The sequence below is a fragment of the Mus musculus genome, chromosome 17 (assembly GCF_000001635.26).
Source record: "Mus musculus strain C57BL/6J chromosome 17, GRCm38.p6 C57BL/6J".
Taxonomy (NCBI): domain Eukaryota; kingdom Metazoa; phylum Chordata; class Mammalia; order Rodentia; family Muridae; genus Mus; species Mus musculus.
Window position 1 is genome coordinate 50,077,557 of NC_000083.6, and position 18,349 is coordinate 50,095,905.

Genomic DNA, 18,349 nt, shown 5'->3' on the forward strand with positions numbered 1-18,349 from the left:
TTCTGCGCACTGCCTCTCTGCGCATTGCTGACGCACTACGGGCTGACGCACTACGCAGGGCGGGGACTCCGCATAGGGCGGGAGTGCACCTGGTAGCCGATTGCCCTGAGGCCAATTAGCAAACTGGCCTTCGCCAGCCGCTTTTGGCTTTTTCCTTAAATGACTAGTTAGCACTTTACTTGGCGGCTGGTATCCTTTTCTTTCATAATGAGCCGCTTTTTTCTCCCAGTCTGTTTCTTCAGAGCACAGGCTCCTTCTCCTAGAGACCTCCGCTAATTGATCTTTTTTCTTCTCCCTTTTTCCTCTTTTTCTTCTAATCTCTCTCCAGGTATTCCTACCTAACCTTAACTTTTCCTCGGGTTCAAGACCCTTGGAAAGGCCTGTATACTTACCGTTTCTCCTTGCTCCTACTCTCTCTCCCCGCTTTACTTCTGATAGACTGTCCTGAATTTCCTCTAGAATTTTCAGCCCTATCTTAAGCACTATATAACATGTGAAAAGGAACAAAAGGGCTTCTAACACTAGAAAAAATTCAAGGCCAAACATAACTTGTAAAGCCATTTTCCACTTTACTTCTGATAGACTGTCTTGAATTTCCTTAGAAAGTTCAAGATCAGACTTACCTCGTTCCCCAGCTGAAAAGTTCTGAATTCATACAGTTGAATCCTTCTTAACAGTCTGCTTTACGGGAACCTTTATCACCGTCGTTCCCCAGCTGATGAGTTCTGAATTCGGCAGTTGAATCCTTCTCAACAGTCTGTGTTACGGGAACCTTATAAACGTGATCCGCAGTTCTGGTTCTGAAATGAAGTATCCCTCCTGCGCCAGTCCGGAGTTTTTTCTCGTCCCGGAATTCGGCACCAATTGTTATTAGACGCGTTCTCACGACCGGCCAGGAAGAACACCACAGACCAGAATCTTCTGCGGCAAAGCTTTATTCTTACATCTTCAGGAAAAGAGAGCAAGAAGCAAGAGAGAGCGAAGCAAGAGAGAGAAGCAAGAGAGAGAGAAAAGCAAGAGAGCGAAAAAGCAAGAGAGAGAGAAAACGAAAACCCCGTCCCTCTTAAGGAGCATTCTCCTTCGCCTCGGACGTGTCACTCCTTGATTGGCTGCAGCCCATCGGCCGAGTTGACGTCACGGGGAAGGCAGAGCACAAGTAGTCATAAGATACCCTTGGCACATGCGCAGATTATTTGTTTACCACTTAGAACACAGCATGTCAGCGCCATCTTGTAACGGCGAATGTGGGGGCGGCTCCCAACAGGCAGAGAGTGACACAGGAAGACACCTCATGTTGGCCTCTGGCTTCCACGAGTGGGCACGCAGGCACCTGTGGTCTCTCACACATACCCTCAAGTTACATATTAAAGGTGACCCAAAATCATTCCCCCACCCCAAGAAAAACAGAACATTTAATTTAGTTATTTTCTGTCTGCACCCACATGCTCTGTGCTGTTCTAAGTTTCACTTCCCTTAAGACAGTCACTCAAAGTCACAAATGATCTATCTCAATTTAGAAAACTGGGAAGTGTTTAAATGAATAAATTTATGTAGCAATGTTAGATGTGGTCTTGAGGATAGGAGCTAAATCCTCAATACTATCAAATTTTAATTTTTAAATTTAATTTAGGTATAATAATATAACATTTTTCTACTAACACGCAGGTTATTGTGGTATATTTTAGTTTTACTAAAAATTTAGCATCTGGACTGATATGAATGACATTGGATCTCAGATTCTGAAGAGTTCATTTGCTTAAAACAAAAGAACACACAATATCCCGTTATTTGCTGGAAAGGAAGTATTTGGCATACTCATTACGTGAAATATAGTAGTGAAAGCATTTTTTTTTTTTCGAGACAGGGTTTCTCTGTATAGCCCTGGCTGTCCTGGAACTCACTCTGTAGACCAGGCTGGCCTCGAACTCAGAAATCTGCCTGCCTCTGCCTCCCGAGAGCTGGGATTAAAGGCGTGTGCCACCACGCCCGGCTGAAAGCATTTCATTTTTAACACTTATTGTGCATGTGACTGAAATCACGGGAATAAATCACACCACAGCCTGGATAAATGCCAAAGAACAAGCCGATCAAACTCATGGCCTCAAGGGCAGCAACAATAACCTGTACCCACTGAGCCATCTTGTTGGCCCATATTTTTTAAACAGGGCCATGCCGGGCGTGGTGGCACACGCCTTTAATCCCAGCACTCGGGAGGCAGAGGCAGGTGGATGTCTTAGTTTGAGGCCAGCCTGGTCTACAGAGTGAGTTCCAGGACAGCCAGGGCTACACAGAGAAACCCTGCCTCAAGAAACCAAACCAAACCAAACCAAACCAGGGCCATTACACACTTTAAAATAAGTGGCTTGGCTGTCATTTCTATTGAGCAGACTTTATGAGACATAAACGCTATTGTCCTTCAGAGACCGGAGGGATAGAAGGGGGAGTGGGCATCAAAGCTGGAAGAGCTGATATGTGTGAAGATATGATTGGCAGCAACAGCATAGACTGGGCGGGCACCTGTTGCTCTTGCTTGTTTAGCAGAATCTAGGCTGTGTGGACCTGCGACACGGTAGATGGCATTTGTCTGACCACATCTCCAGAAAGGCTCACCTCTCCTCGCCCTACTATGCTCTCATGCGCCCTGCCCCTGCCCTCTGCCATTGTGTCCCCAGCTAGACTGGTGGGATTGTGGGATGGGCATGCGCATGGGACATGAAGGGGCGGGCTCCCTTCGGTACTCCTTGACTCTCCTATCCAGCAAGTCCTCACAGACCTGCTCAAGGAGACCAGAGTGAACCCTGACCCACCAGTACTGCATCACAGAGGAGGAGATGAGGAATGTGAAAGCTCATGATCTCTGCCTCTACAGTGGGTGCCAAGGGATTCAATGACCTCTGGACAGAGCAGAGATGACTGCCAATAAAAAATAAATACCAGGGGTTCAGAGCAGGGTTAGGAGAGGAACCTCCTAAGAAAACAGAAGCCTCCAGACAGAAGCCTCCAGACCCCCATCATGAACTTCTAAGCCTACAGCTCCCTCCTACCTCCTCCAGCCTCAGAGGAAAAGCTGTCCTATCCATTGTTTTATTTGCAGGCCCTGTGGTACTCACCTTCATCGCCTGTGACATACATTCTCTCCGTGTCTCTGTCTGTCTCTGTCTCCCTTCCTCCCTCCCTCCCTCTCTCGGTTTCTGTCTGTCTGTCTGTCCGTCTGTCTGTCTGTCTGTCTCTGTCTCTGTAGTGCTGAGTGCCAAGCCCACTCTGTTCTGCCAGCCTCTAATTCACTTCCTCCTCACTGAAGAGACCTCATTCTGAGATTCCATTTTTTTTTCCTCCCCTCCACAAACCCTCACGTTTCCCCACCTTTTAAAAATGCCACGGTTCTTATGGTCTGACAAACAGAACTATGACAAGGGCATGGAAGCCTGTTTACAGAATTTTCTTTTCACTCAGAGTTGGGAGTCTTGTGCCAAGTCAAGTCAGACCCTGGGTCTGGAGAAAGGCTCGGTGCTAAGAGTACTTGCTGCTCTTGATAATGACTGGAGTTTATTTTTGTTTTGTTTGTTTATTTTCTGTTGCTGTGATACACACCATGACCAAAACCAACTTGGGGAGGCATGGGTTTATTTGGCTTTCATGTCTTGCTCATAGTCCATCATTGAAGGATATCAAGACAGAACTTAACCAGGGGCCGAAGCAGAAACCACAGAAGGAATCTACTTCTTGGCTTGCTCCGTCTGGCTTGGTCAGCTATGTCTTATACAGCCCAGGCCACCTGCCTAGGGACGGCACTGCCAAGAGTGGGCTGGGCCCTTCTACATGAATTGTCAATTAAGAAAATGCCTCACAAAGATATGACCAAAGGCCAATCTGAGCTAGAAATTCCTCCACTGAGGTGTCTCTAGGTTTGGGTCATGCTGAGAACTGAAACTGTTAACAGATTCCCAGGTCTTACCTCGACAGCTCACGCAGGAAGAGCAGACACCTTCTCTGGCCACCCAGGGTACCTGAATACATGTGGCACGCATACATACCCTCAGAAAAATACACGTAAAACAAATCCTCGGGAGAATAAAACTAGACGCTAATTGTTTACAGAAGGCTCAAGACCCCAATAAGCTCCAGTAAGTAAGCTCGGAGCCATCTTTGTCCCACAGGCAAAGTGTCAGTCCTGCCGTCCGTTCAGATTTCACCAGGAAGGCATCAGCAGTGTCCTCCGTCGAAGGCAACCCAGTGAATAATCCCATCACGTGCTCCCTTTCCCTGGGCAAAGCTCAGGAGCTCCCCTGGTCTCCCTTCAATAGCTGTTCCCATTCAATGTAACACACTCTTAGTTCGTGACTGGTCCTACAGGTCTCTGCCTCCATCATCAATGGGGAGATGGGGGCAAAGGTCACATGAACCGTGAAAAGGGGGTGTAGACAGGATGAGGAAGCTTTTATCCAGAGAAGCTGAGCACAGTGACGACACCTATGACCCCTCAAGCCTATGTACCAACAAAAGTGGACTGTGAGGGAGGAGAGGAGGGACAGAGACCCTGATTTCTCTGTCTCTTCTCCTGTAGCTTGGAATTAGGTCCAGGGTCTTGCACATGCTAGGCAAATCCTCTCCCACGAAGCTGTAGCCCCAGCCCTTGAATTTTGAGACAAGAGTCTCACAATGTAGCACAGGCTATCCTTGAGCCTCCTGCCTTAGCCTCCTGTGTGCTAGGATTACAGGATCTGCCATGACCCACCACTGACATTATGCTGTTTCTAGTACTCCTGCTCCCAGGCTCCCTGCCATTCCCAGCATCACCACAGGAAATCCAGTTGAACTGGCTACAGCAGGACTCTTTCCCATGTGATCAAAAGAAGCCCACCCACGAAGGGGGACCACCACCTTTGCCTATGCTTTGCCTATGGATCTACCCCACACTGGAGACAGAGCCTGGCCTTGGGCCTTTCACACTCTTGCCCCCACAGGCCTGGGGCACTGTCAACCTCCCATCTCAATGTACTGAACCTTCTTTGGACACCACTCATCTCAAGAACCTTCTCTAGTTCTTTTGGTTTCTCTGCGGCCCTCAGCGTCTCTTTTTCCTTGGGAAGGATAGATCCAGGCAGGCCCTGCTGTTCAGCAATCCCAGGTCCAGGCAGAGCCTTCCCCTGCTAGCTCTGTGTCCTCTTTGCAGATGTTCCAGAAGCAGGTATCAGAAGACTATGAAGTGACCCTGACACTGCAAAGAGCTTTGCACACTCAATCCTCACTTACACATGTGTGCTTGTAACACTTGTGATCCACTATCCAGTTAGGACAAGAGGAAGCTGTGTCATTGGCTCCAGCCTCCTGCTGCCACCATTTTCAGGCTGGGCCAATATTTGGGTGCAGTAATGGCTCCTGCTCCTCTGGCTTGCCCTGAAGGTCCAGAGAGGGTAAGAGGTATGAACTTTTTATGAATGAACATGGAAGCCATTCACTGTAGGATTCCTCCACTCTCCTCTGGGAAGAGGCAAGGCCTGAGGGCCTCAGTCAGCCCAGGCCTACCCCTAGGACAACAGCTGAGTCTTTGTCCCAAGGGAATTCAAGAGACACAGTCATTCCCACAGTCTCCTTTGTGAACTTAGCTCTGGGACTTGGAAAGGGTCTGGCTAAGCCTTCCAGTCCTCTGCATTTTAAATGTTCTGTGCTCCACAGTCATTTACATACAGGACGGTTGGCTGATGCACTGTAGGGTAAGAGAGGGAAAACTGAACACAGTTCCCCAGAGAACCACATCAGAGAAGCACTCGGAGAACTCTGAGGAGCCCGAGGAAGAGAAGATTCATCTTTGCATGGCTCTCAGACCCTCTGTATAAGGATCACTGAGGGGAGGGAACTGTAAGTAATTGTAGCATCTTCAGCAGATCGTATGCAACCCAAAGAAGACGACTTTATTTTTTCCAAACTGCTGGGAAATAATAAGGGCTCTTCCCACTCCTAGTCACACTTTCTAGCCAAAAAGTTCCACTAATTTAAAACATTTGGTGGGAAAATAATATTAAGGCATTGTTCTTATGGGAGGAAAAATCAGCTTGGTTTGCTTTAAACTCTAACATGCAGAGAATATGAGTTTATCTCACTTGATGGGACAATGGCAAATGGACTAATTACAATCTTATCTGAAGACATGTCTATTTGGCACAGGAGGAGGAATCCTTATTTTACACAAAAGATGGCCAGATATACAGAAATGACAGCAAGCCACAGGAGCCTGGGAATGCCTTCATCTCCTACCTGAATGGCAGTGAATCAGTCACTAACTATCCACAAGACCCAGGGTTTCTATTAAGCATACAGAATGAGCAGGTGCAATTATAACCAATCATTGAGTGATCCTCAGCACTGGTGCCTATTCACTCACACATACCACGAGTGGATAAAGAAACTGCTGGGATAAGAGGGAGCATTAAAAGTTAAGTAAGATACAGCTGATATCCTCCAGGGCTTAGACCCTATACAAATGATGCATTCTGGAAGCACAACAGCCAAGTAGCCCACAGAGCAGAGTGCCACTTCCTGAACACCTGATGCAACGGGTCTACCATACAATGATCTTGGTTGGTTCTGGCCAAGGCACTTATGAGTAGTTTACAAATGAGCACACTGGAGACAGCATATGAAACCTCTCCCCCACAGCTTCCCCCCACCACCCCGCCACCGCAGCTATCTCAAGCAACCAAGGTGTAATCACATGTCCCCATGCTTCAGGTCATTAGCAATTGCAGATTCTAAGATGTCTCTATCCAACTCTTTTAGAGTATTATTTGCAAAGAAGATGGCCTTACTAATGTAGATACTTACATGATTTAGAAAAACACTGTGTATTCACGAGTGAACACAAACAAACCCATCTCCATTTCTAAATAATCTTCTAAATTTTGCCAAAGTAGAAACGCCCTTCATGGTCCTAGCAAAATGATCTAAGTTTGACTCTTGGAGGGCTCACCTGGCTCTTGGTCTGGGGCTCCTCCCAATGTGAGTGATTACTCCCAGGGCCTTGGAGCCTTGAAAGCTCAACAGATGCAGACAGTGAAATGAAGGAAGAAAAGAAACAACCCTTAAAGGAAATCTCACTTCTCCACCCTTCTGCAAAATCCCTCATAATGTAGCCCTCTCTGCTGAGAGCTGGCTCTCTCTGGCCTCTTCTCTGCCTGTATATGAGGCTTTGGTCCCAACTGCTCCCACCGCCTCGGTCTCTCACCTAAGCTTGGAGACTCCTCGTCCTGTCCCCACACAGCCATGTCACCAACTGGTCCTCCTACCTCCCATCTCAGCCTCAGCACCTCTCCCATCCCTGTATCACACAGGCAGCCTCTGCCACCTGTGCTTCAGTTCAGCTGCTTCCTCCCAGCAAACGCTCACCCACCGTGCCTACCCAGCCATCAGGATCACAGTGAGTCTGTGCTCCACTCCACATCACGTTCTGTTCCTGGCTCAAAGTTGACAATCAGCAAGGCTTACTAGAAAACTCAGTCACTAGCTATTTGGACCTCAAGTGGCTGTTTGGACTTGTAAGGGTCAATTACAGTCAGTTTCCTTATGACATGTCAAAAAACAGCCTGCAGGCACCACTGTGGTTCCATGAGATGATAAAGGCCCTGAAAAATCCTCATTACTTAGTCACATCAAAGCTTCCACAATGTCATTGTTCATCATGTCACTCACATGTCTGTGGTGCTGTGAAAAAAAACCTACTGAGTGCCAGTCATAAAATAGGATGGCTCCTGTGCGTGACCAGAGCATAAGGCTCAGTTACAAGAGCTATTACTCATTTCTACGAGCACACACACACACACACACACACACACACAGAAGACGTTTACAATAAAACACAGGACAGTGGAAGATGTGGCTCAGTTTGGCAAAATGCTTGCTTAGAATGACCAAGATTCTCAGTTCAACTCCTAGTACAGAAACCAGACTTGGTGATACATCCCATAATCCCAGTACTATGGAGAAAAAGGCAAGGAGGATTAGAACTCCAGGGCCACTCTCTGCTACATAGTGACTTCGAGGCCAGCTTAGACTACATAAGAGTCTATCTCAAAACAAAACAAAAAATACTTGCTATCCCCGACCTTCCACAGTGCACAGGAATGTCGTACGACGGTCTGTACATATAGGTTAGTGTCAGGACTCTCTGGACGTGGCCTTGGGCCCATAGCAGCACACTGGATGACTACATAAAAGAAAACAAGATACACAGGAGGAAAGAGCTGAGCCCCAGTCGTGAGTGCAAAGGTCATGTCGAATTCAAATTGTGCCTGCGATTGGGTGTGGAGATGCCCTTGAGCACCTCCTACACAGAACAAGTTCAAAGCCACCAAGCAGCACTTCTAGGTTAGGTGGCAGACAGTCCCTGCAGGTGGGCAATGTTTCCTGGTACAATGGCTCGTTCCCAAGTTAGGAAGGGAAAAAACAACAAAGACCCCAGGGCAAGGAAGAGGTGGCGTTGGGAATTGGTTCAAATGCTTTGTCTTAATTCGGCTCCCAAAAGCTGCTTCTAGACCTGAGGGCTCCTGACCTGCACTTCACCCTCCCCCCAGTTGACTTTGATTGGTAATAAAGAACTGCTGTACAGCCATTGGTTGGCAAGGAGATGGAGGAGGGACTTTTAAGATTGTGAGAGAGAGGGGAAGAGGAGGAGAATCACCATGACTTAGAGGCAGATGGGTCAGATTTGAGCTGCAGGAGAGAAATCACTCACCAATGTAGGTGGAAAGGGAAAACTGCCCTATGGGGGTGGTAGTTTCTGTGAGTCAGACCCATTCAAGGGTCTGAGTGTGTTCAGTAGTGAGCCTGTAGGCCTGTAGACCGGGATCCAACTCTAGCACTAGAAGACAAGACTGGGGTTGCCCCAGCCTCAGCAGAAGTCATCTCCAGCTGTTCTCTTGCAGTGTAGCTAACCAGCTACCCGCTCTGCAGCGCATCCATTCAGGCGCCCGCTCTGGGAGCTGTTCCTTTCGTCACTGTCACAGTGTGGTTCTTACCTTCTTAATGAACTCTGGGATGAGCTTCTGGTCGGCCAGGTGTTCTAAGGAGGAGCAGTAATCCAATTCCAGGGTGTAGCCTTCGTCGTGAAGCTCAGCCTTCTGAGACCTGGAGGAACAGAGAATGAAATTCTGCATCGTCTCCTTTTATAAAAAGAATCACAGGATAGGTAACGAAGCCTCCACATCTTTCCTGAAGGTCAACGACGAGGCAGCAGTGCTGGAAAACAAGTTGTGGTAAACCAGACATGCATGCACGCGCGCACACATATGTACGTACATGCACACTTGCACGTATGTATGTATGTATGTATGTATGTATCTCTATGCCACTGAACGATCTCCAGGATGGCTGGGCATGGGCATGATCTCAGCACATGGAGGATTGAGACATTACAGCCAGCCTGGAATCTCAAAGACAGGATGTAACCTCTTCCAGCCTAAAGCAGGCTGGTTCAGACCACTGAGGCAGGGCCACCTGCGGTGCAGCTTTTCTGACTCAGTTGGTTTCCTTTGATGTGACACTGCCTACCACCTGCAGAGAGGCTGAACCGGTCCTGAGTTAACTGCAATCTGTGAATTTGGCAACTTACTGCTAAAAGGCTGTCCTGACAACTTGGCATCACAACATCAAGAAACTTGGCTTGGCAGGGGATGGTTTGCCCCCTTTATAACAGGACACAGACAGAAAGACGGACAAGAAAGAAAAACAAGAAAGAGAGGAAGGATGAAAGAAGGAGGGAGAGAAGAAGAGGAGGAAGGCTATAAGAGGTGGGAGAGAGGAAGAGAAGGGATCCGCTTAGAATTGGTCTCTGTGTAAGACATCATCATAGAATGAAAGGTACAGGCAATGTGGCTTATACAGTAGACAAAACAACGACATTTGGGTGGAGGGGGCTCTCATGTAACATACTTCCATTGGTCTCCATCTTCTGGGAAAAGGCTTAGCAACTGACACACATAGCCAATCCCAGCGGTGGCCTCTGGATGGAGCAGCCTCTCAAGGACAGATCTTGAGGCAACAATATGATTAAAAGTGATTAAAAGTGATGTCAGCTATAACTCTGAAGTCTTCTTTTTCAATGAAGAAAAGAAATTTAGAAGGCAATTTTCAATGAAATTTAGGGAACATCTTTGACAAAGAAAACAAATTTAGAAAATGAATTGGTAAGGCCATTAAAGAGCTCAACCCTTACCAAGGAGAAGCTGGTAACACCTACCAAAATAAAAGGTAAATCAATCAAAGTTAGTCTGGGATGGGCCAGTGAGGTGGCTCAGAAGGGAGAGGAATTTGCTGCCAAGCTCAGTGAAATCCCTGAGACCCACATGCACAAGGAGCAAACTTACTCCCACAAGCTGTCTTCTGACTTCCACATATGTATACAAAAGCATGCATGTATATGTGTGCACCACACATGTGCACTAGTGTGTGTGTGTGTGTGTGTGTGTGTGTGTGTATGTAATAGAAATTAAAAGACTATAAGGCAACTCCAAGCAGAAATTCTGGAGAAGCAGAGCGTAATGAAGGATGGTTAGAGTTATAGGCCTTGGCTCTTGGCATGACTACAGAGGCTTGCCAGCAAGCCTGGTTCACCCAACTCACTGATGGCTGAGCTGGCTGGTCCCCAATTCAAACCCTCCCTGACCCTGCACACAAGTGGACCTTCGATCAGGAGAAGCATGGGCAAGCAGCCACCAGAGAGAGACTCCACTCACTCACAGTCACCTCTCTGTGGACTTCTGTGTGGAAACAGCATGCCTTGGGGGAGCCCCTGGAAGCTGCTTGATGTCAGAAGTTGGAGTTTCTTAGGCCCATCAGGTCTGAAGCAACATGATATACAGAGGAGAATCAACACAGGATGGTGCTTATCCTAGGTGGTTGACGACAGGGCTCCTACCAGATGCCCAGCCGCTCTGCCCCAGCTGAGGACTGAGTGGCCTTCCTGGCATACCAGACGCCTTTCAACACACACACACACACACACACACACACACACACACACACACACACACACACATTATCATCACATACCATACACACACACAATTGCATACCACACATACACACAATCACATACCACACATACACAATCACCACACACATCATCATCATATAACACACACACACACACACACACACACACAGCACTAACAATAGAGTAATTATGAATTAATGTTTGTTATGATAGTTTAAAAATGAAGCTCCAAGGTTTCCACTTACCTTGGTAAAACGCAATTTATGCTTCCATTAACCATCTGGGTATGATTTACATAAAATTTAAAAGAGAAAAAATTTAAAGAGGCTTTGGTGTACCCAGGTGTGAGACTGTGGTTCATTAAGCAACCTACAACAGGTTATTTTTTATTTCAGTGCTTCCTCTAGCATAGCCTTTCTGAGGTAGCATACTGTCTGACATGTAAACGAATAAACTGACTTCAAACCAGTCCGTCTGGAATAAACTGATTCTAACAGAATTATCTGGCTCAGAACCCAGTCATCTTGCTTCAATACTTGGCCAGAGATTTAACCACGTTCTTACTTCTTCCCCTAGAAAAATCTAAGACAGAAAAATCCAGATCTGTGAAAGAGACTTAGACAAAACATACTGTCATCTGTGTGATGTGGCATCTCAAATGGCAGAGACTAAAACGGGGACGAGAGTGCTAAGAGATATTTAGTCCTACTAGCCTGAGGAAGGGCTCTGAGCTCAATCCCAAAACCCTTGTAAAAATCCAGGCTTGGCAGAGTTTATAATCCCAGCACCAGGGAGGCAGAGGCAAATGAATGCCTGTGGAGCCCTTGGTGGCCATCCTGCCTAGCCTAGTCATTATACCCCAGGTCCCAGTGAGAGGCCTACCTATAAATGATAAACAATTCTTTGAGTAACACCTAATGCTGATCTCCCTCTCTCTCTCTCTCCCTCTCCCTCTCTCTCTCTCCCTCTGTCTCTCTCTCTCTCTCTCTCTCTCTCTCTCTCTCTCTCTCTCTTTCTCTCTCTCTCACACACACACACACACACACACACACGCACACTCAAGCATGCCAGTATCCCAGGTCTTGTATATGTAGAGACTGGCATCAGGTACATATAGTTCTTTATAAATGGCCATTAAGATTATAATCTCAGGTCTCAGTCTGTCATCGAAGGGAAGACAAGGCAGGATGCTATGCCCCTAGTCGCATCACATCCACGGTCACGAGCACAGAAATGAATGCAAGCAGGCTACTCACACAGGTGCCCTAGGCTACCTTCTCCTCTCCCAGTGTTCAGGAGCACCTGCCCAAGGACTGGTGCCAAGCACAAGAGGCTCCTTCTACATCAGTTTAAAGATCAAGAACCCGACCTAGGTAATTGCTCAACTGAGGATCTCTTCTCAGGAGACTTTAGGTCGTGGCATTAGTTAAAACTGCCAGCACAGCAGAAATACCACAGAATTTTAGACAGCAAGTACGCCCTGCTGTAAGCCGCTCGGTGTGACATAACATCACAGAACACAACTATTTCAGGCCCTAAGGAGGAAGACATGGGGGCATTCTGTTCAACAATGCCCTCTTGTAGGACAGGCCTGGTAAGGCTGGCTGATCAAGCATAGCCTAGGATGGTAACCAGTATGCTGTGTCCCTGGAAACCACCCTGGGAGAAAGAAGTGGCTCTGAGTAGGAGCCTCCAGGAGCCAGGGTCTGGTCTCTGAGGGAAATCACAGTGTAAGGGGACAGGTATTCAGTACAGCCAGCTTCTAAGCAATAAGCAGTGACCAGAGTCTCCTGTTGTCACCCTGTGGGATGTTTTCCCGAGGAAAAGGCCATACACACTCTCAAAAGGCCATGTGGTCTTAGAAAAGGACACGGGAAACACCTACTTCCCCCTAGCCTGGAGCTCAGATGTCTGGACTTCTAGAATGGACAGAGAGATATGGATTCAAACATAAGGAAGACAGAGGGTCACAATGTGATCCTTGTGGGGACATGGGACTGACATAGCCTCCTAGGTTGTCCTGTTTGAAAATTAATACCACATACATGGAAGCCTGGAGAAGCTCAGGGACACACTGTGACATGCATTTATTGTCTTCCAGGCCCAAACTTCATAAGCGGTCTTGTAGTTCAGAAGGCGAAGGATCCGGAGCTAGCTAGAAAGGTGTCACATCTACCCTAAGCCTTGAGACAGTTTCCTCAAACTTCCTGGGCTTCAGTTGCTCTCCTGGTGGGTAGGACTGTGGTGACTACTGTCTATTAAAAAGCCCACAGGGACAGGGTTATACACACCTCCCAGGACACAGAGAAAACAGAGCCTTTAGTCAGAAGAACAGGGAAGGGCACAGATGTAACATGGCTTGATAGTTTTAAAAGGATCCTCGCCTTCCAGCTTGAGTGGTCCAGTCAGTACATGCTAGCTTTCCAAGCAGTTTGGTAATGGCGAAAAGCAATGGCCTCTGACTGCTTTCACGGTGGCATCTTTATAATACCCAAGGGGCTGGTTGAAAGCAGATGAGATGACTCCAATGGATTGTTGCCTTTGCAGTTAGAGGGATGAATCACAATGGGGGTGTGGGGTGTTTGGTTGGCCCAGGCTTGGCAGGGGAAGAAGATGGACAATTCGATTCCATCAGTGATAAATGTGACATATCCAGATGACATCCACGTAGAAATGTCTGCCAGACCGTTGAAAATACATTCAAGTCTGAAGCTAGGACTGCGACTCAATTTGCAGACTACTTGTCTAGTGTTTGTAAAGTCCTGGGTTTAATCCTAACTGCTGAGTGAACCAGGCATGGTGGTGCACACCTATAATCCCAGGACTCAGGAGGTGGAGTCAGGAAAACCAAATGTTCAAGGCCATACTCAACTGTAGCACAAGTTCAAGGCCAGCCTGAACTACACAAGACTCTGTGTTAGGAAGGAAGGAATGGAGGGAGGGAGGGATGGAGGAAGGGAAGGAGGAAAGGAAGAAGGGAGAGAGGGAGAGAGGGGGAGAGAGAAGGAAGGATACACACACTCTCCAAGTCAGGTGGCTGGAGATTTACAGCATCAGCATCCATGTGGTATTTAAAGCCTGAGACCAGCTGAGATCTTCCAGTATTCCCAAAACACCATTCTAGGAACCAAGGGAAGCAAGGAAGAGATTACAGTAAATCTACAAAAAGGAACTATCTGAAGGGACCATCTTGTGGAAGTCCATTAAGGCAGCGTGTTGTTGAGGTTGGGAGAAGCCACTCTGTCAATTGCTTGCACGAACTTCACTCAGCATCCTCACTCTAATTTGCATATTCTTCCAAATCCTAGTTCAACGGCACAGGGCTGAAGGTCTTTGTGTGCCTTTGATATCTGAGTATTCTGCTAAATTGACAGACTGTCAAGATACGACACGGGATTGGTTCAAGATGCCTGGGGTCCTTTAGAGGCAAATAGGCTTCTGGATTGTCTCCTAGAAGCAACCTCGGGAAAACTGAAGGGAGCTCTCTGGTCTGTCCCTGCACGGGCCTCTCATGTGCTTGGCACTGGAGAGTAGAGGGTGTCTGACTTCAGCCACTCCAAAGGCATCCTCATAGTTTGGGAATTGCCCTCTTCAAGCCACTAAATATATCCATTTCTAAGTAAATCCTGTTACTACGTGTTGCAATAAATATTTGAAGTGATTGCAAGGGAAAATACCAGAAGCCCTGAATTCTTCTTACAAAATGAGCATAACTTGTAAGCTGAGCTCATTTGGGCCTTTGGAGGGCAAATCTAATCTAAAGCTACTGAAAAAAAAAATCTTTAAAAATGATCAGCTCTTCCTTTAAGTAATAAACACATGGCAGAGAGCTATGATACTCACGACTTTTAAGTAATAAACATGTAACAGATCTCACGTCGATAATCTTAGATGTCACGACCTACGTCATTTCAAAGATAAATCTAAATTATTCCCTCTTTCCTAAGCCAGCAGGCAAAGCTTACATTTCAGCCATAAAAAGAACAAGAGGTTGTGTAGCTTGCCAGCAGAGTCATCTTTTCTCTATTTAGAAATAATCACGAGAAGCAGAAACAAGAAACAACTTAGACTGGAGCACTTCCCCAGTCAGATAAAAAGTTACTTAGTAAATGTCAGTTGTCTAAAACAAATGCTTTATCCCTGGGAAACAGGAAGAGAGGTTAACACCCATCCATTCCAGCCAATCCTTTCTTCTCTCTCTTCCTCCAAAACACCAGGTTAAATTAGCAAGGTCAGATTAGCTATTTTTTTTAAATAGTAGAGAAAGAAATGAGCCAGTAATAGATCTGTGCTGGTTATCTTTCGTCAACTTGACACAAGCTAAAATCTGAAAGGAGAGAATCTCAATTGAAACAAACAAACGAAAAATTGGCTTGTAGGCAGCTCTGCCAGGACATTTTCTTAATTAATGACTGATGTGGGAATGAATGCCCAGCCCACTGCGGGCAGCGTCATCCCTGGTCATGTGGGCCTGGGTTATATAAGACGCAGGCTAAGTGAGCAGTGAAGAGTAAGCCAGTTGGGGTTGGTGGCATCAAGTCAGATACCGCCCTTAAGAAAAGGACAACGCAAGGGCTGGAGAGATGGCTTAGGAGACAGCAGAACATTTGCTGCTCTGGGAGAAAACTTGGGTTCAATTCCCAGCACCCAACTCCAGCGCCCAGGGATTATCCAATGCCTCTGGTCTCTCTGTACTCCGTATACAAATGGGCACAGGCAGGCTCACACTCATGCACATGTGCACACACACGTTAATAAAGAATACAAATATTAATAATAAAATAATTAATAAAACAATCTGTATTCGATCAGAAGTGTGAGGATTATTTCTATTGTCTAGGATCAGGAATTACTTACTCCTTAAATCAAGGAGCAGAAGAGCAGTGTCTTTAAGACTGTTTGGAGATTAGTCATAGGGCCATAGAGGATAGAGATTGGCAAAGTTCTGGCTAGAAAACAAACAGTTGGAACAAGATAAAATACAAATCTGTCTGGCAAAGAGCCATGAGCACAGGCGAACTTGTTACGTAGCTATGCCAGTAGTGGGTAGCAGATGCATAGATTAACTCACTGATAGAATGACCCTGGGGAGGGCTGCCACTGACGCCTAAAGCAGTGGATAGGGAACAAATGGAGTTTCCCCTCATCCCAATAGGAAGTGCAAGATGGCACCAGATTAAGCTGGTGGCACAGTGTGATGCAGGAAGAATGGAAAGATTTCCAAGGAGAGAGTAGTTAGTAAGAGAGACATCTTAGGCACTTCTTCACCCTGTCTTTGGTGGCTTGAGGGAGGATAATAAATCAAGCTGTTACTAAGATAATTCTGGAATAATCAGGAAAAAGAGGATTATGAAATGAGAGCAATGGAGTTCAAAGTTCCCCTAACACTACGCTGAAGGTTTAAAAATGCTTGAGAGGGAAAAGAATGGAGAGAGAGAGAGAGAGAGAGAGAGAGAGAGAGAGAGAGAGAGAGAGAGAGAGAGAGAGAACACGAGAGCGAGCGCCATGGATCTTTAATGACTGCAGCTATAGGAGCACCAGGGGAGCCCAGGAGGAAGCGGGATGGAAAATGTGCCAGCCAAGTTACTGCCCCTTCTGATGTCCCTGGCCCCTGCCCCCAGCAGATACTTACTTCTGTCATAAAGGTTGGGTATCTATAGGAACATTCTGGATATGATGACACTGTCGCCACACACTCTCAAGGAGCTGTGTGCTGCCAAGTGAGTGTCTGTTACAGCTTAGCATCAACATACTACACCGCGACTTTAGAGAAAATCTTGCCACATCCTGTCTCAGAGCTTACAGTCAGGGCTGCCTCTTTGCTAGACAAACCACCTAACAACTCACAACTAGTTCAAGGCCTTTGTTGTTTGCCTCGAAAGGCCACAAAGGTAAATGAAGATCCTTTCTCTCAACCCTCTGGGATACAGAAAAAACCAGAGGAAACCATGGGGAACAGCCATAGGAAGAGGCCTGCTCTCTCTCTCGGACTCCTGCAGCCTCTCACGAAAGACACACAGAAAGTGAAAAGAAAGAATGTTCCTAATAATGCATAATTAATAGCATCTTATCAGGAACACAACAACTGAGTAAAATCAAGTCTTCCTAACATTTGCTGGTTCAGGAAAAGTCCCACATCTGCAATGCATGAATAGAAAGGATAGCTACCCATGAGTGGTCCCCAGGTGTTTTTATGGGCCACAGTCAGCTGAGTGACAGAAAGTCACTCAGCTTGCACATAATTACAGTTTCCATGTTCAAGACTGCTGCTATTTCTGCTTTTCTAGTTTCTCCCACCTACACCCCAGCACCTGCCTGAGACAGGGGACCAAAACACTCTATATCTGCAGCAACCAATGAGGTCACTGAAGAAATGTGTCCAGTGCAACTCAGAGGGGAGCTTGCATTTTAAAGTCCCATCAGTCCCAGAGCTGGAGAAATGGCTCTGATAGTAAGAATACCTCCTGCTCACACATAGAACCTGGGTTCCAAGTTCCCAGCACCCATGTGGTTGGGTGCTCACAGCCTTCTATAACCCCAGTTCCATGGGACCCTGCACCCTCTTCTAGCTTCCACAGACCCTGCACATACACGCAGTGTACAAACATACATGTAGGCTAGACATTCAGAAAGTTGTTTTCAAAAACTAAGCACAACCAACTTTGATGCAAATGTGTACGTATGCTTAGCTCTGTCCTTACACTTGAATGTACCCACCATTCATCTGGAGTCTACCAAAATGCAGATGCTGTTTCTACATAAGGGGAGGGGGGTGTCTGAGAACCTGAAATTTTGAAGGAACTCCCTAAAGATGCTGCTCCTGGACAGGAGATGCTGCCCCCGGACTGGAGATGCTGCCCCTGGACTGGAGATGCTGACCCTGGACTGGAGATGCTGACCCTGGACTGGAGATGCTGACCCTGGACTGGAGATGCTGACACTTCTGTCCCACCAGCCACACTTGGAGCAGCAAACCTTTTCCTCAGAAACCACAAGTCTGACCCTGAGGCTTCCTTTGGGTTCACTGTCTCTACATGATTTTAACCACATCTCCTTTAAGGAAAAGCTTGTATGAGACACTAATGTCTCACATATGCCTTAAAGCATACAAACAAGCCGTTAGAACACCGAGGGGCTGAGAGACAAGTGGAACAAGCATTATCCTTGGTGACCACAGGAAGTCTGCATGACTAAAGCTGGCATCTCAAGGCACAGATGTCCACTTGAAATGAGGCTCCTTCTTAAATATAATGGAAGGCTGTGTATGTTTCAAAAAGGCTTTTCGGTAATTTTACATTTCAAGTTAGATCTTAATAGATGTGGTACTTAAACTCACTCTGTGCCCCCCCCACACCCCCCAAC

General features: G+C 46.7%; 1 protein-coding gene across 1 annotated transcript in view; it reads right to left on the reverse strand.

Moving 5' to 3' along the window:
- Nucleotides 1–18,349, reverse strand: part of Rftn1 (raftlin lipid raft linker 1) — a 197,240-nt gene that overhangs the window by 84,299 nt on the left and 94,592 nt on the right. The window contains exon 4 of the mRNA NM_181397.2: nucleotides 9,012–9,120. Coding sequence (NP_852062.1) covers nucleotides 9,012–9,120 — 109 coding nt within the window. The remainder of the gene's footprint in view (nucleotides 1–9,011; nucleotides 9,121–18,349) is intronic.